Source organism: Nymphaea colorata, chromosome 1 (genome assembly GCF_008831285.2).
Source record: "Nymphaea colorata isolate Beijing-Zhang1983 chromosome 1, ASM883128v2, whole genome shotgun sequence".
In the NCBI taxonomy this organism is placed as follows: Eukaryota; Viridiplantae; Streptophyta; class Magnoliopsida; order Nymphaeales; family Nymphaeaceae; genus Nymphaea; species Nymphaea colorata.
The window spans coordinates 18,158,652-18,178,471 of NC_045138.2; the positions used below are offsets into that span (position 1 = coordinate 18,158,652).

Here is a 19,820-nt window from a genome sequence, read left to right on the forward strand (position 1 = left end):
GACTGCAATTAATGGGATAGTGACATCCCTTGAATACCCTACCCAAATTCTTGACGTAACCCAGAACTTCAAGAGTTGAGAAAGGGGGTCATTGGGCTTTTTTGGTTGTAAAAGTTTCATGACATGTCACATTTTTGGCATGTCCTTGGCAAAACATTTGGTGTCTCGTATCTTCATCATTGTCTCTTGCTATTCTGGTCCTTATTGATATGAATCAGCCACACGATTTGTGGTAACGGGCTTAGAATGGTGTGTTGCGCTCCTGAAGGTCATGTCTAATGCAATAGCAGAATCATAATTTGTGATGGTTTTCTTTTGGTGGATAAATTAATGTCTCCTTATAACGTATATGTGTAGAAAAACTTTTTCAATGAACTAGTTATATATTTCTTTAAGCAAGTCCCGCATGAAATATGAAACTTCGTGCTCTCGTCAGGGAGCGCAACTTGTTTCAACAAAAAGGAAAATCATTTGAGTAGACACTAGTCAAATAGACAGCTGATGAAGACCGACAATCTTGAAATGGAACGACCCTTATGCCGTCTTATTTTATTTTATGTTTTTTCACAATTTCTCTCTCATCAATCCAACCTTTCCCTTGTACAAGTCCCTGGCTCTCTGCCTCTTCCTTCCTCCCACCACCACCATAGGAGCACCAGGATTTTACTTTCACAGGTGGGCCGAACAGTTTAACTTGTCGATTTGTGCGGGATCAAACTGAATTCTAATCCATGACACAACTAAAAATTTTAATTTTTTTAAAGTTTTTTTTTTTTTTTCAATTTGCTGGAATGGAGGAAGCAAAAGGCCCAGGTGCCTCCCCCAACCCCCCCTACACAAGAGTAGGTGCCCGAGGAATCCCTGATGCTGGTGGGCCTGCTCACCAACATCGGGGATGCCCCCTGACAGCCACCCTTGCGATAATGGTGAGGAGGGAGGGTGGGAAGGAGTAGAAGGGTGGACTACTAGTGTCTCAGCAAGTCGTCGAAAGTTGCCCCTGTGATGGTGGTGAGGTGGAAGGAAGGAATAGATGGATGAAACAATCCACCTATCTTCACTGCTGCTGCCGGGCGGTCAGTCAGTCAGTGGAGCTCCGACAGGCCCGGCAGCAGCGGCAAAAATGGATGGTTCTCCTCCTATGTTAAAAAGAACAAGAAAAAAAAAAAAAAAAAAAAAAAAAAAAAAAAAAAGGCGTTGAACAAGAAATGGAAGCGGCCGCAAGCAACCTTCCGGGCGGTCGGAAAGGATCAGCAGTTCTGTAGGGCAAGAAAGGGAGGCAGATGCAATCATGCAAGCAACCTTCCCTCATGGTGGTGGGCCCCATTAGCAACCCGGCCCTATAAGCAGAGGCTTTCATTATGAGATTTTTCAGTTGTGGCCAACATGAAGGAAACTAGAAGGTCCATCGAACCAAACTCTCATCGCTACTTATAAAATCCTTCCATCCCTTTCTCTCTCCATCCGCAAATTTTTCTGCAATCTCCCATTGACCTCTCTCTCTTTTTTTTTTTTTTTTTTCTCTCTCTCTCTCTCTTTCAAACACACATACACACACTCACAGTGGTCATCAGGTGGAGCCGGTCTAACCCGGTAAGAACCGGGTCCAGGCTGCCCGATGTCTGAAAGTCGGGCACGAGCCCAACAGCTGAAAATCGGGTCCAAGCCCGGCACAGCCCTACCGGGTTCAAAATAAAAAATATTTTAAAAATACAAAATACAAAATAATTTTTACTATAAAATATATCTTTAATAATAAAATATATATTAGTAATAATAAAAAATATTTTTTTAAATGTTATCGGGCTCTTATCAAGCTGATACGAACCAAGTTTTTCGAGCCCGAACCTCAACCCGGCCCTATAAGCATACACCTTCATCCTGAGATTTTTCAGTTGTGTCCAACATGAAGGAAACTGGAAGGTCCATGGAACCAACCTCTCCTCGCGACTTATAAAATCCTTCCATCCCACCCTCTCTCCATCCCCAATTTTATCTTGCTGATCTTCCATTGTCCTCTCTCTCTCATGGGCATTCATTCGAAAGATCTATTCCATCCTCACCGTGCAGATCCTCCTCACCGTCGCGGTCTGTGCCATTGTTGTGGCCGTTCATCCGATAGCGGACTACTTAGTCACGACGACCTCCGGACTTGCCATCTACATTGTCAGCCTTGTTTTACCTTTCGTTAGTGAGTACTGCTCTCATTTTTTCTTGTGTTTCGTGCAAGAATTTTTGGTTTTCCATCTCTTCCTGCTGCGCCGCACCTTTCACCCGTTTCTTATTTCTCTACTTTTCTGTATTCCTGACGATTCTTTCTTGAATCTGCTGCCAGTTCTGTTTCTAAGAAATTTACTGACTGAATTTACGTTGTTCTTTGTTTTGGCTGGTTCAGTTCTGCTCCCCATGTACTTCTGTCGGCAAAAGCACCCGTTCAATTTTCTTCTGCTCGGTTTCTTTACAGTTTCCATGAGCTTCCTCGTGGGCTTCATCTGTGCCTTCACCAGCGGTAAGTTAAACCCCATTCTCTCCATGAACTTTCTGCAACTTGTCTTGCTTGATTGGAGTAGGCCGGGTCACCTTGACCTGCCGTCGAATCGCCACATATTTTTAATGTAATTTGAATAGCGTTCAAGTAAATTTCATTGAATCCCTTACATTGGTTGGAGCAGGCAGGGTCATCTTGGAAGCGGCAAGCGTGACGGCAGCGTTGGTCGTGAGCTTGACTCTCTACACATTCTGGGCAGCAAGACGCGGCCACGATTTCAAATTTCTTGGGCCTTTCCTCTTCTGCTCATTGGTTGCTCTCATTTGCTTTGGCATCATCCGGGTAAATAGCTCATACAAATATTCCTAATCCTTCCATTTCCTTTCATCTTAATTTGGCTTGAAGTTTTGAATTCCGGTGATATTTTGTTTGGATCAGATCTTGTTTCCGTTCGGCAAAATCACCAACATGATCTACGGGATTCTCGGGACAATCATCTTCAGCGGATACATAATCTACGATACGGATAATCTGATTAAGAGATACAGCTACGACGATTACATCTGGGCTTCAGTCAGTCTTTATTTGGACGTCATCAACCTGTTCCTCAGCCTGCTTAGCGCGTTTAAGGCATAAGTGTAGTTCTTATTTTAATCAGAAGTACTACTGCCATTTCGTTTTCTTCATGGTGGCGCAATTTGCCTCGTGCAGTGGGCCATGTGTGACGTTGGTTACATTTGTATTCTTATCATATGAAGCGCTGTACATGTGTGAATGTGCGTGTGTGACTCATTCATTATCATTTAATTTGTCATTCATTTTCTTCACCTACCAAAACGAGGATGAAGATAATGTGCACAATTTCAAATAAAAATTATTTGTAATGAGTTGTGTGTGAATTATGTACACGGAATGATTGCGTCTCTCTCTCTCTCTCTCTCTCTCTCTCTCTCTCTCTTAATCCTTGTCCCCGCATTTTGTTTTTATAAATTTTCATTTCGTCGGCTCTTTCTCTCTCTTGACCACAAACTAATTTTAGGCACAGTGGCTATGGGCACGGCTGGTAGCTGCTTGCGAGGATGGTGCTGGTTCTAAACCGTTGTTTTAACAAGTTTTTATAATTTGTAGCTGCGGTTTTAAGCATCGCCAAAAAGTCACATCATAAACCAAAGATAACGTTATAAAGCCTGACACTCATGTCGGGAACAAAAATCAAACCCTTTTATATTTTGCTAAAAAGTTATCTTAATAAAAGATAAACATCCTAACATATTTATGAAAATTATTTTGATATAAAACATGTTTTAAATCTAGTTTTTTTTGTGAAAAGAGATCGATTTTTTTATTATCAAAATGTTGAAGTTATGAGAGCCATTCATTTTTGCTTATTATAAAACCTATTAAAACAAAAAAATAGTCAACATACTATATATTGTGCATCAACCTATCTTTAAAATAGCATTGGTAAGGTTAGATTTCAAAAAAACAGTTTAAATGTAATATTTAAAGAGTCTGGTTTTTTACCCGTGACTTATTGGTGTGTGTGTCTATATATATATATCTATATATATATATATATATATATATATCACATACCCACAAATGCGGACGTAGAAGGCACCCACCCTTTGTTTTTAGTGGTTTTAATTTCTCCAGTTTACCTTATAAATGATTCAGATCACTTACAGATGAAATTTATATCTATGTAGCTTCTTAGCAAATAAAATTATCATGCCATTTGAAAGTGAAGAAGGGAGATTAAGGGCATCAAGGATCAAAGAATAATATTGCACAAAAAATTTGGGTGTAAATTATTTTCAAAAGACATGATCCAGGTGGACATGATTTCCAATAAAAAAAGTTGGAGAAATTTATTTAGAAAAAAAATCAGAAAATTTGTTTGAAATTATCTTGAGGCTATCTCTCTTTCTTTTCTTACTACAAAACTTTTACTCCGAGTTTCACTTCCTTGTTCCTTGCGTGCACACGTGTTGAAATTGAAATTCGACAATCTGGTGATACCTATAACAAGTGCAAAAATCCACCGCATGCACCACCACTATTTCCAGCGATGATAGAGAATCCCAAGCTTCTAAATCTACATCATCCTCCATGTGCATCGCACTCAAGTTTCCTTCAGGTTTCTTGTCTGAATTTCTCACTTTTTGCGTCGGGTTGAAAAGAGAGAGATAGAGAGAGAGTAGATATATATATATAAAGTAGAGGGAGGGAGGGAGGGGGATTATATATAATGATGACGGATGATGTTAAAATGGCTATAGTGGTTTTTCCCAGTCGGATGCAGGAAATATGTAATTTTTTGACCATGCAAGTAAATTGCAAGCACTAGTGGGAGAACACCCACTAATGGGAGGAGAAACAGTTCTAATTGCAATCTGTTGAGGATGCATTTCAATATAGATAAACTCTTAGCAGCAGTGATGAATTAGGGGAGGGTTGTGGGATTTCTCTGTGTTCCAATGCCTGATTTCTGCGAGGTGCCTTCTTCATCTTCCCACCCATTTTTTGGTTGGAAGTAAAGGTAGAGCTAGAAATTTTTATTTAGAGGGCTAAAACAGTTTTCCAAAAATTTTATAAGGGACACACAATGTTTTTCGAAATTGAAAATTTAAAAATTATAAGTAACAAACTTTTAAAAAAAGAAGGTTGAGACTGTTAACCAGAGAATTGGTGGGGAGATATGAAAGCGTCTCGCAGAAATCAAGCGCTGGAATGCAGAAAAATCCGACAACCCTCGCCGGATTCATCACACAGCTGCTAAGAGTCTTAGCTACACTGAAATGTGTTTTCAGAGGGTTGCACTTGAAACCGTTTATGCTCCTGTATAACCCTGGGTATTCCCCTGCTAGTGCTTGTAGTTTACTTGCATGCATGGTCAGAAAATTACATATTTCCGGTGTCCGACCAGGGAGAAACTGTAACACCCCAAGAAATTTTTAATCATGTATTAAAGATTGCGAAGGATCTTCAATGGCTTAAAAAGAGGTTGGGGGGGATCATTAATGAGATGACTGTCTTGATTCCTAGCCTTTTTGAGGCTGGAACCGAAACTGCTAGGTGGCGGGTTGGGAACCGTTGAACCAGGGGCCTGAGCCCAGAAGTGGGTTGGATTGTTACAGTGGTACCAGAGCTGGTTCAACACTCGGACCTAGGGTTTCACACGCGCGGACGTGTGTGCCTTAAGGAGGGTGGATTGTAACACCTTAAGAAATTTTTAGTCCCGTATTGAAGATTGTGATAGATCTTCAAATACTTATAAATGGAGGTTATTAATGAGATGATTGTCCTGCTTCCTAGCCTTTTTGAGGTTGGAGCTGAAACCATTGAACATCATTCCTCACTACTATGATTAGAGTGCATCCATGGAGCACTTCTTGATGGGTGGAGAGTGCGTGACTCACCAAGACGGGTTTTTGATGCAATGTTGTTCAAGCAGCAGGGGCCATGGTGTTCCCTCAGATTTTTAGAAATTCATGATTTTACATATAAAATTTTAAAAATTGTAATTTAACTTATATGAAAATTTTGAACAATTATATTCCGGTCTCTATTAAAATTTTGAAACTATAGCTTGATCCGTGCAATAAAAAAGTTTCTAACTATTCTCTCTTGCTTTCTAATTCAATCCTGTGAAGATACAATTAAATCTAAATCTGGTAATAAATCTAAATTCACGATCATTTAAATCATAAGTTATGATAATTGAGTGTGGACGCTGCACATCAAAGCACCTTTTTTTTGGCATTATCATGTGTATGATGTATTAATCTATTATTCATCCAATCATCAATCATAATATAAATGGGACTTTCAAAATATAGAAGTTCTTTCTTGGTATCCATAAGCTACAGTTTGGTAGACTTCTAGCAGATCAGGTTGAATAGTTGGCCTCCTTTAACACAAAAGCCTAAACAACTTAAATTCAAAATTAATTTGTTCTTACTGTGTTGTAGCTTCCATCAATGTGGGAATCTCTTTATAGAATTCAACTGAACACCAAAAAAAGTAAATAGCATATGGCATTGATACTTTTTTTCTTTTTTCTTTCATTCATCAAATTCCTTCAGATCCCATTTTCAATATGGTTGGATTACTGGAATCCAAGTTATTTCCTAAGTATGGCATTGGTCCTTGTGATAAGCATTTAAGGGCATCTAAGTGAATTGGAACTACGGGCATGTCACGAGAACCAATGCCATACTTAGGAAATAACTTGGATTCGAGTAATCCAACTATATTGAAAATGGGATCTGAAGGAATTTGATGAATGAAAGAAAAAAAAACAGTATCATATGCCATATGCTATTTACTTCTTTTGGTGTTTAGTTGAATGCTGTAAGAGATTCCCACTTTTAATTATAAGCATTGATGGAAGCTACAACATATAGTAAGAACAATTAATCATGAATTCAAGTTGGTTAGGCTTTTGTGTTAAAGGAGGCCAACTATTCAACCTGATCTGGTAGAACTCAACCAAACTGCAGCTTATGGATACCAAGAAGAACTTCTATATTTGGAAAATGCCATTTTTATTATGATTGGTGATTGGATGAATAATAGATTAATACATCATACACATGATAATGGCAAAAAAAAAAATGCTTTGAGGTGCAACGTCCAAACTCAGTTATCATAACTTATGATTTAAATGATCGGGAATTTAGATTTATGTCATAAAGCTGCTGTCGGAGCTGCACTATCTGCTGCAGCAATAAAAGCTAAACTCTTTCCAGATCATGAAGAACATTATAGTGAATGAGTGCCAACATTGTCAACCATCAGGTTCATCGTTAAAATGCTTCGCATATCTGTTGCGTTGTACGAGACTGTAACTGTTGAAACGGTTTTTTGATATGAAGGTAGCAACCGACTGCTTCTCCATGCGTGTGCTTTCTCTATCATTTTATTCCTTTATTTCCCGTGGTCACAGATTTGGTTCTCTCTACAGGTTGGTGTGTTATGATAATGGATCATATATTGGTGTTATTTTGTAATTTAATTTGAGCTTAGTGCATGTGGTTGAGCAAGTCTTCACCAGCTATTCTTGTTCTGTAACCAAATGAAACAGCTGATTTTTCTGTTCTTGTGTGAGTGTCTATATATATATATATATATATATATATATATATATGTGTGTGTGTGTGCGGGCGAATGGTAATGGCTGTATAACTGCATTTGAATAATTGGTGTTGCTGGCAGCTGATTTCCTCCTTTAAGGTAGCATTTGATTATTTGATGAAAAAATGTTTGTTATTAAAATCTCTGGTATTTAATACTGGTTCATTTGTAAGGTGGAAATAAAAATTCGAGGTTCCATAACCCCAACGTCTGCAAATACTTGATATTTTTCATCCAGACATCATATTTTCATGTTTCATTCAATGCGGTATAAAAATTTGTGGTTGCCTCTTTATTGTTGAAAAAAAAATTACTGTTCGAGTTGACATTCCGTCCATGCAATTTTGTAGGAACTTTCATGATCAGTGAAGGAGCGACAATGCACCAGGTGTGGGCAACTGCCCACACCAGTCTCTTAAAATTTCTTTATATATATATATATATATATATATATATATATATATATATATATATATATATATATATATATATATATATATATATATAAGGGCCCCACGCCCCCACCAGATATGAGTATTTTTAAACGAGTGACCCTACAACTAATTTTTCTGGCTCCGTCATTGTCGACAATAATCTGGTAACTTCTGCACATGATCACCATATTTAATTATCTTAATTATAAAACAGAAACAATCCCACCCCGCCACAAACAAGAAATTATCAATGGGAGAAAATTTTCACAATCAATTTTAGCACAAATAATTACAAACATTTCCATGCCATGCAAAAAGAATTCCGAAGAAAGATTAAACAACAATAACAAGGCCGAATGATAAAACAAAAGAATGTTTTATATCAAAATAGCTTTTATAAGTATGTTAACATGTTTCTATTTCATTTGAACTAATTTTTTCAAAAAAAAATTAAAGGGTCTAGTTTTTATCCCCGACCTAAGTGTCTGGCTTCTACCAGTTTCTTTGAATATATGAGTGATTAGTAGGAGCCAGACCAATAAGCCACGGACAAAAACCAAGCCCATTAAATATTATATTTAAAGTGATTTTTTTAAAATCTAGCCTTACCAATATAACCTTAAGTATAAGTTGATGCGAAATATATATTAAGTTGATAATTGTTGTGTTTTTACTAGTGTTTTTATGATGAGCAAGAATGAATGGCTCATATATATATATATATATATATATATATATATATATATATATATATATGTGACATAGGAATATAGATACAAAAGATATCAGTCATTTCTCTCCCTCCTTCCACACACGCCCACACACACACACACAAAACACCAATCCCTTTGTTCTTAATACTTTTACTTTCTCCTGTTAACCTTATCACGGATCTTTAAATCTAAAATATCGTGAACTTATAAAAAAAGATGTTTTTTAATATCCAGATACAATTTTGTATGATTTTAATTTGCTTTCATCATTTTGGTTTAACACATCCAACACGTATAGATATGTGCAATGTGCCCAATTTCAACCTGGTGTTCTGTATATAAAAAAGAAAAACAATGAAATCAAGTGAAGAAATATATATCTATGTAGCTTCTTAACAAATAAAATTATCAGGTTATTTGAAAGGGGAAAAAAAGGAGATTAAGGTAAGGATGCCAACAAATCCGATTTTGATTGGGTATATCCGACCAAACTGTTCCAAAAAAAAATTGGATATGGAAAAACATTTAATATCTATTTAAAAAATCAGATCCGATTCGGATTTGAGAAATGACATCTGATTGAAATCGGATATATATAAATATCTGATGGGATTTAGATATGGATTTGGATTGGATTTATGTTTAAACAAATACCTTATATCTAATTCTCTTACACTTTGAATGTAGGCCAAATTTGGTTAAAAAATTTGGATTTGGATGTTTATATCAAAAATTGGATTATGATTGTAAAATTGGATTTCAGATATGACTTTTCTTTGTTTGCATTTGAATCTGAATTTGAATTCGAGTGTGTGAACATCTAATAAAATGGATACAGTCGATGGTATATATCTCATTCGAATCCGATCCGTTGACATCCCCATATTATAGACATCAAAGATCAACAAATAATATTGAATAGAAAAATGGGGAAAGTATTTTTTTTCAAAAGGCATGATCGAGGTGGACATGATTTCCAATAAAAAAAAATTATGAGAAATTGATTTAGTATAAAATCAGTTAAATTGTTTGTCACCATATATATATATATATATATATATATATATATATATACACACACACACACACTTGGAGTCCACTTCCTTGCATGTGTGTGTGTGTGTGTCTAATCAAACTTTAAAGAAATTCACCGTCCAACTCCCAAGTACCGCTTGTGCTACTATTCACAAATCTAATTACATAAGAACTAAAAAACTCCTCCTTTCCCTCGCCAATAGGCATGGAGTTCCATTTGTGTTTGAGGTAGCAACAACACTATCAATTATGTACCTCGCACCACCTCATATGTAGGGATGTCAATGTATTTGATTTGGATCAGATGTCCAACAGAACCATTCCAAAAAAACTGGATATGAAGGAAAATTTAATAGCTGATTAAAAAACCAGATCATATTTGGATTTAAGAAATGACATTTGATTGGATTCAAATACAGATTCAGATATAAACGAATATCCTATTAGATACAGATTCAGATTGAATTATTTATTTTTAAACATACATCTCATATCCGAAACTCTTACATTTTAAAAGTTGGCCAAATTTGGTTTTCCGATTCGGTTATAAATGTAAAATTCAGATTACGAAATTGGATTTTGGGTTCGAATTCAGATGTGACTTTTCTTAGTACGTATTAGAATGCAAGTTTGTGAATATCTGCAAAAGCGGATATGGTTAAGGGTTTATTTGAGTTGAATTCGATCAGTTGATGCCCATACTCATACACCACAGAGATGTAATGCTAGTTAATAATGGAAGACCTCATTCACATAAAGTTTAAACAACCATGTTAAGCCCATTAGAACAGTAAATAAAGGTAAAACTAAAAGATAATTTATGAATATTTTCATTTAGAAATGAAATCTTATTAAAATTGGAAATGAAAAGGTAAGAATAGAACATAATTTCTGAATTTGTTCATTTAGGAAAGAAATCTTATTACACATTGGAAATAAAATATATAGGATTAAAAATAATTTATTAGTCTTTCATTTAAGTTAAGAAATCTTATTGACAATTGGAATTCAACAATCTTGTGACACATATATAAAATGGAAAATCCGCCCTAGACACCACCACTATTCACTGGGATTATAGAGAATCCCAAGCTTCTTTGGGCATTCATCCGTAGATCTACTCCATTCTCCCTTTAAATATTATATTTAAAGTGTCTTTTTGAAATCTAACCTTACCAATGTGATCTTAAAGATAGGTTGATGCACAATATATAGTACGTTGATTTTTTTTTGTTTTAATTGCGTTTTATAATAAGCAAAAATGAATTGCTCTCAAAGCATGAACATTGGTAAAGGAAATCGATATTAAAACAACTAGATTCAAAACATGTTTTATATCAAAATAATTTTCATAAATATATTAGGATGTTTATCTTTTATGTAAGATAACTTTTGAGCAAAATAGTACTCATGTCTATGCTGAGGCGGCTGTCTAGTTTAATTGAGCCTGGTTTCTTTAGTGTAGTGCGCCTCCTTATGTCTTGTTCCACCGTCCTTATGGGCCTCTCGCAGCAAGATATTGAGGCGCTATAGCCTTGACACCACCGTTGGGTTTCAGATGAGGAAGGGCACTCTCACTGGCGTACTTGCCATATTGTTTTCGTCTCCCAAAAAGGTTAACAGGCTATGCTTGTTGGATTGCCAAGTCTTGCCAACCAAGCTTGTGGTATTGGTTTCGCCATCGGAATTTTATAGTGCCAAATTGGGTGTTTCTAATTATTGAATACGATTCATGCCAATGTTGGGGTTTTAGGTTGTTGGATTTGGATAATAACATGTAAGGGTTTTAGGTATTAAATTTATGGTAAGATGTGCTTTTTTGATTGGTATGCCATGATATTGTATGGAGTTCTCATTGTTGATTGTGTGTTTTATATAGGAAGACGCCTGGGTTATGCATTCGTTTGCTTTTGTTGGTGCCGTTTTGGGAGCTGTAGTTATTTGGTTTGGTTAATGCCCTGGTTGGGATTCTACTTGTCAAGTGCATCACAGGCTAAAGATGCTATGCAAGTGTAAAAACCTTAGCGTTAATCATCTAAGGGCCGATGAATGATTGAATAACATCATGGCCTAGATATAGAAACTCAGCATATTTTCCTTTCTGTTGTATAATGTGTAGACAACGTAATGGCTTTCTTTTTCTCTTTTTGTCTCTCAACGACAGTGGGCTGTGTATTCAGCGATGGAGAAAAAGAAATGCAGCTTTTTATATTATTATAAATGCCCAAGGTTATGCACTTTTAAGGGAGGATTAAATTTAACTACACTAAATAATATTGATATAAAATTAAATATCACATTGAAATAAGCTGAAGGTAAACAATATGCACTTATGTTTAAAATTGAAATCTTTGGGATGCATATGTCTCCCATGATTAAAAATTAAAACTTTATAACTAAAAACACCAGAAATTGTTTGCACCATTAGACATCTCAAATGATGGGATTGCACCGAAGTTCATTACCCTAATATTTTCTTTTTCAAAGAACTAAAGATAAACTTGAGGACGATATCTACTAATAAATATAAAAGAGCTACTTCCCGCTCACCACAAAAGTTGTCCCCGTAGCTTGACCGTAGAAAAGCAAAGGCGACTCCGAAGCGCGAGCAGGATTAAATTTCATCTCAAATTTGACCGTAGAAAAACTGAGAAGACCTTAGCATATTATATCAAGCGGTATTCATCTCACGGATACCAATAGCTTCTTCTGGCGTTTAATTAAAAGTAGGAGACCAGCCTTATTGGTTGGTGGCAGCGAAGCAGTAGTGCTCTCTTCCCATTTACTATTTCTGAACGAGGTGGCGCATGAGAGGGAGGGAGAAAGAGATACCGCCGTCGGCCATCTTCATGTTGTTGTCAAGAGTTATATCACATGTTTTCCAGAGTTTACCAGAATTAAGTTTTCCTAGCCCAAGAAAAAGGAACAGCGTATAGATTAAGTTATTAAATTTAGTAGCTTGTTTTAACTGTGGCCATGATCAACAAATATGTGCAAATATGATAGATGAGTTGTGGAAGCAAGCTGGTTCTTATTGTCGTCAACTTAGGGGGGGAGAACCTTAGCTCCCCATTTCAAATTGGAAGCTTTCACCTCACTTCAAGAAATATTTAGTTGCTTAACCAGATTTGACATGACAGATGCAAAGAATTAAGAGGGTCAAAGCAATTTCTTTTCTCGAAGCAATCTCTTTTATGTTGCTAAACTAGTGAGCTTAGGGGGAGATCTACATTGTCTATCAGAAATCATAAACCTCAATCTGATGGAGATAGAGCTACCACGGTTTATTTAGTTGAACTCAGGATTAGGGATACTAGCTTGTTGATTTTGTAGGAAATTTTGATCTTTTACGATGAATGAGTCTTCTTTTAAAGGGCATGAAGTATTAATGCCACTACTGGCGTGGTTCCAAGAAGTTACTTCCCGCTCAGGACAATAAGAACCAGCTTGCTTCCGCAACTCATCTATCATATTTGCGCATATGGCCTGTTATTGTTGACTTGCACCAGAATATTCTGTTTCAGTCGCTTCTCATCTCATTGACAATTGTGTTTTCTACAAAAGCCATGTAAGATGCTTTTGCATAAGATGATAGTTGTTGGTGTCCTTAAATCTATTTGCATAAGATGATAGTTGTTGGTGTCCTTAAATCTTTTCTACCGTCACTGATTCGATCCGTTGCTTGCAGAAAGTGAATAGGATATGAAATAATATATTTAAAATGACTGTATTCATTGTATGTCTTCATTAGAAGAGCGTAAGGTTATGATTCCGCTTATAAGTTAAATACCTAGGCCTTTGAGCCAAATAATAACTTCAAAAGCTTATATTTATTACTCCCCACAAGCATCCGAGTATGTGGAGTTTCAAGCCTACACCTAGAAGTTTGGATTAACATTTTCTATTTTTATTAAAAAAAATGCTATTTTAAACTACATTCACTTTTTATGTTTTTACTAATATACCCTTCTCAGTGCGACGGTTGAACAAAAAGGGAATTTTTGTTACCCTTTAAATACTCGCTGGTTTTCGCCAACCTTTCCAAAAATTAAAAAAAAGAAAAACTTTTCAACCAAAGAATGATTATAATAGAAAAAACGAAATGCAGCTTTTTATATTATTAGAAATGCCCAAGGTTGTGCACTTTTAAGCGAGGATTAAATTTAACTACACTAAATAATATTGATATAAAATTAAATATCACATTGAAATAAGCTGAAGGTAAACTATATTCATTTATTTTTAAAATCTAAATCTTTGGGATGCATATGTCTCCCATGATTAAAAATTAAAACGCTATAGAAATCAAATGGGAGAGGGAGGAGTCCGACCTTTTAAATCTATGAAAAGATCTCAAATCATCGTGAATCTCATAACACAACCTAAAGTTTTGAAAATTTAGTATCACGATAAGCCTTTGTCTTACTCTTTTTTTTCTTTTTCATATACATATGATGATATGGAAAATGTATAGTGGTGCTTTATTAAAAAGACAGCAAAGGACTTACATGACAGCACATCATCAAGAAAAAGCTTTTATTGTTATGGCGACCCACCAATGAGTATGTGCCTTTAAAAAACGCAAAAAAAAAAAGGAACAGACTCATTAGTGGGTCGCCATAACAATAAAAGCTTTTTCTTGATGATGTGCGGTCATGCAAGTGTTTTGCTGTCTTCTTAATAAAGCACCAGGTTATATTTTCCATATCGTCATATGTATATGAAAAAGAAAAAAAGAGTAAGACAAAGGCTTAACATGATACTAAATTTTAAGTTGTGTTATGAGATCCACGGTGATTTGAGATCCTTTCATATATTTAAGGTCAGACTCCTCCCTCTTCCATTTGATTTTAAATCCATGGTTTCATAGACATATGCATCCCAAAGATTTATATTTTAAGAATCAGTGCATATAGTTTACCTTCAGCTTATTTCAATGTGATATTTAATTTTATATCAATATTATTTAGTATAGTTAAATTTAATCCTCGCTTAAAAGTGCATAACCTTGGGCATTTTTTATAATATAAAAAGCTGCATTTCTTTTTTTCTATTATAATCGATTCTTTGGTTGAAAGTTTTTCTTTTTTTTAATTTTTGGAAAGGTTGGCGAAAACCAGCGAGTATTTTAAGGGTAACAAAAATTCCATTTTAAATGTTCAATTCTCGCATTGGGAGGGGTATATTAGTAAACACATAAAAAAGTGCATGTAGTTTAAAATAGCATTTTTTTTCATATCAAATTTATGTAGACATAAAAAAGGGGCACCAGATTCACTAACTCCAATTGCCAAAGTTTGTTGTTTTTCTTCGAATGTTTCTTTTTTGGCTTCTATGACGTTTTAAGTGGTTCGTACCATTACAACTATGTCATCTAAATCGTTCACTACAATGATTACATTTTGCATACTCTTTTTCTTTAAATTGTACAAATGTGAAGTCATTACATACTTCTAAAGTTCTTTTCCTCTTGGATTCAACTTCATTTGTTGTAGATAAAAACGATTCATTCTCCTCTATATCTGCCATCAGATGATATTCTTCATTCCAAGAGTGGAAAGACATAACTTACTATTTGAATGAAACCCAAACAACCTAAGCACATGAAATGATTCAACTCTTAAAAACGAAATGATTTAATTTTAAGCAGCATAGAAGTAATCTAATATGTAGGGAAGTTATGCAGTATTTAGAGTCAACAATGCATTTTTATCTTTAGCAACTTCCACTACAGGTCATTTTATAGTTTTCAGGAAACTTCTTAATCAGCACAAGTCACTTGGTATTACTATTCTCAAGCCACATATAGAACATTAAGAACATGAATCAGTAAAGTCATTGATTAGTATTTGGAGCTTACTATTGTCATCAAGCCTCTTGACAAAACATTCAAAACATGATCCACAAATTATATGTATATTTTCGGTGTAAATGAAAATTCACCTTCAAAGACCAAAAAAGACATTTTTCAATTAAAATGAACATAGGACAGTAGGATGCTTTCCAAATATGCATCATACTGGGGGGCCAAAACATAAAAATATGCAACTCAAAAGTTTATGAATCCATCCTGGAAGAACTTTCACGTAAGAAAACGTATGTGAATGACAATAATGTCAATATAGAGATCCGTAGTTTAGAGTCATCAGACAGAATCTAAAACCAATATTTGGTCGTTAAACCAGTCCAATGAATTAGGCCATCAACTATGAAATAAAAGACAAACAAAAGTTCAAAAATGAAATGTTCGCGTGAAGCAATAAGCTATTAAAAACAAGTCATTCACTAATTACATAATAAGTGATGAGTTGCTCAAGAAATGTCGATAAAGCTAAAATAGTAGTACACCCAAAATGCCATCAAATCAACTAATAAAAAAGCAATAATTATGATCAGACCAACCAATAAATAAAAAAATATTACCTGAATGCAAAGTATAGCAGTAAGTTGTTGCTTAAAGAGCATAGTAGGATATAATGCCTCTACATGAAATGCACAATCACAAGTTCAATTAAGTAGCAAAGGACTAGCACTTGAAGGAGATTTGAAGCTCTGCGAAATTGAAAAGAAATCATATTCAGCAAGGTGAGGCAAAGTAAGTCTAGCAGTAAGAAGGTGTAACAGCTCTAGAGGCCACTCTTTGCGTAAGAACTGGGACAATTGTACCTTGTTTCACTTATTTTATAGCACTATTTAAGCACTATGCTTGTCCAATTAGAGATTCAACTTCCCGTTGGTAGTGCTCTGATGCAGATTGAGTGTGAGACAGCGCTATGACAAAATGGCCAATGAAAGAAGTCAGACCATAATCAAAATGGCCAATGAAAATCTTTTATTTGAATTACCACACAAGCGCTAAGACATGTTGCTGTAAAACAACTGAAAAATCAAGTAATTTTTATAATGCAAGAAATTCCCATGAGGGTTCTGACTACATTATTATATTCAAATGTGCAACATTAACAAAACTAACATAAACAAGAAGACAAGCTACCCAAGAACCAAATGGTCAGAAAAAAAATACAGTAATAATTCACGGCTTTGACAACAGACTGCAAAACACACGAATTTATTTGAATTAGGTCATTAACTATGGCTTAAAGAGTATAGCTTGATATCGTGCGTCTACATGAAATGAAATGACGAGTTCCATTAAGCAGCAAAGAACCAGCATTTGAAGGAGATTTGAAGCTCTGCGAAATTGGAAAAAAATCATATTACATGACTTCGACAGCATACTGCAAACCACACGAATTCAACTCTTTCCTACATTATTATGTTCAAATATGCAACCTTAACAAAACTAACATAAACAAGAAGACAGAAGCTACCCAAGAACCAAATGGTCAGACAAAAAAGATACAGTAATAATACACTGCTTCGACAGCAGACTGCAAACCACAAGAATTTTCCCAAAAGGCAGTCCGAATGCTACAAAAATCGAGTTAAAACTTAAAACGCACAGCAGTCGAACGGTCATTGATATTCTAGATGGATTTACCACCGGAGGGTGAACAGAGATGGTGGACAGTGATGACTGATGATCGAACGGTCGAACCCCAAAGCTGCACAGTCGTGGCGGACCGGAAGTCCACGGCAGCTATGGCAGACTGGCGGCGGTGCGGTGACGACGGTGGTGGCAGTGGCTCAACTCTCTCTTTCCAAACAAAAACCCTAATGCATCCAGATGTTTTTGGAAGTTGGAAGGTGATTAAAGTTATCGGGCCAAACGGGCCCGAACCGGCCAATTTGGTTAACTCGAACCCGGCCCGTTATTATGTCGGGCCGGCCGGGCACAATGGGTTAAAGCTCGATACTAAAAATATTGGCCCGAACCTGGTCCCAGAGTGGGCCGGGTACTGGTACTCGGTAGGGGCCTGGCCTGGCGCCTAGCCCTACCTACACCTGCTCGACTTGCTTCGGTCCAGTGGGGAATAAGTGTGGAAATGCTTTGATATATTTGACTTTATATATGTATACAACTCTACGTAGCTTCAAAAGGCATGATCAAGGTGGATTGATTTTCGATAAAAAGAATTATGACAAATTTATTTAGTATAAAATCAATTGAATTGTTTGTAATATATATATATATATATATATATATATATATATAAAATTATATATAGAATAACTTGAAGCTGTGTGTAATTACACTTTAATCAGATTCACTTTTATCTGACCTAATTATCAGATTCACTTTTATCTGACCTAATTAAGCCGTCCAACTCCCCTTGTATTGTATCCCTTCCCCAATAAGACACAGAGCTGCATCCATATTTATACATCACAAACTTTTGTTTGCATAATAAAATAGAAAGAGTAGGAGGGAGAGATCCTAAATATGAGGTACTGTTAGAACAGGGACTCGTGACCCGTCATCATCCGTTTGTAAGTTGCCGTGTCAGCATTATTCCGGGGCCGCCGCTCTAGGGCTTCAAACAGATCAGATCCACTTTCTGACCATTGGTTTCGGATCGCACCGGTTCACAAACTTGAACGTTTCAGCTCAACCAAATCCAAATCCAAGTAGACGAGGTGCCTGGGTCTTGGATACAGGTGTAGATCCAGATCCAAATCATGATGAGATTACGGATTACATAGAGATGCCGGATGCGTGCCCCCAGGTAGCCCTGAAATCTCGGATGCCTGCACGCACATGGAACCGAACCGCTATTGGTTGGTAGCCGCTCTCCCCGATAACTATGTGATGTGGCAATGAGATAGCCGCCTCCTCCTTTCCCACCTTCTCATTTATAACCTTTCCCCACAATTTGTGGGAATAGCCGCACCTTCTTCTATTTCTAAATATTGATTTTCCCTGTAAATGGGGATGCTCACGTAATGGATCCAAGTAGGGGCTGTGACACATGATGTCTAAGAAATGTGACACCCTGTGCTCTTGAAACTATGGCTGATTAGTTTGAATATGAATACCACAATTTCCGAAAGCTTGGGTGTTGTTCATCGTATCCTGTTCATGTCACGCCCCAAATCCGTCTTCGGTTATGTCACGCAAGTCTTCACTCTTTCACCCAAACGCCCCAAAAGGTAGGAAAAAAATTTTTGGGGTCCGCTAGAGTTTTTGACACCAATTGACCATGGTGTACCTAATGATCAACTCCCCCACAAAAAAAAAAATTCAAATGTAACAAAGACTGGAGTGGAGCCTTTGACAATTTTAAATTCATTTAAGAAAACACAAGCAGCCGTGAACGATTGTTATTGTTATGTTTCAAACTACGTCTCAAGGGCAGCCGCTTTTATGAAAGAGAAAGGAGCCATTTGACCCAAAAACAAGATTTCTCGCACTAGCCAACAGCTAGCGGTATGCTTGGGCATTAGGCCTCACGTGGCATAGAAATTGAGCACCTCGTCAGCTCGGGTGAACCCGATTCAATTTAATTAAGTCAGATAATTTATATTTATTAAATTTTTATTACTAATATATATAATTATATATTTTTTATTATAATTAAATTACATTTATATATTTTTTGTGCTTAAAATATATTTTGAATATTAATTTTAAAGAATTTAAATTTTCCAAAAACTCTATCTCTGCTACATTTGTTTTTTTTTTTTTTTTTCTTTTGGGGTGATCAATGGGTACTCAATGCTCTCTTTGACTTTAATCCCTTTACTTGGATTTTAATGTGTACGATTCCATATAGTTACCCAAGACATTGCCCTTGTTGGTAGGAACCCGTCTTTTTAATTTGGGTTGGTAGAACTCGTCATTCTCTCTCTCTCATATATATATATATATATATATATATATGAGCAATCCATTTTTGCCTTTCATCTCTTCCCTTTCTCTTCCAAGCCGCATGTCAATTCCTATTTAATTTTTGTGGTCCCTACTCTACCATGTGAGCGGTCTTTTCTCCATTCCCCATTCTGTTGACCGAGCCGGCCCCCATTAGGTACCAGTACCTGGCCCCGTCGTTACCGGTCCTCTGCCCAGTCGGGTGTGGGTTCGGGGGCTCGATGCTTCGGCTCGGGTCCGACCGG

The 19,820-nt window shown here is 36.2% G+C and overlaps 1 protein-coding gene across 1 annotated transcript; it reads left to right on the forward strand.

Moving 5' to 3' along the window:
- The first annotated feature begins 791 nt into the window (after nt 1–791).
- LOC116261557 (protein LIFEGUARD 2-like) lies at nt 792–3,340 on the forward strand. Its single transcript, XM_031640419.2, has 5 exons — nt 792–926; nt 2,020–2,188; nt 2,393–2,506; nt 2,670–2,827; nt 2,924–3,340. Exons 1-5 carry the CDS (start codon nt 792–794, stop codon nt 3,119–3,121), a joined length of 774 nt encoding a protein of 257 aa, XP_031496279.1. The 3' UTR covers nt 3,122–3,340.
- Nucleotides 3,341–19,820: the final 16,480 nt, after the last annotated feature.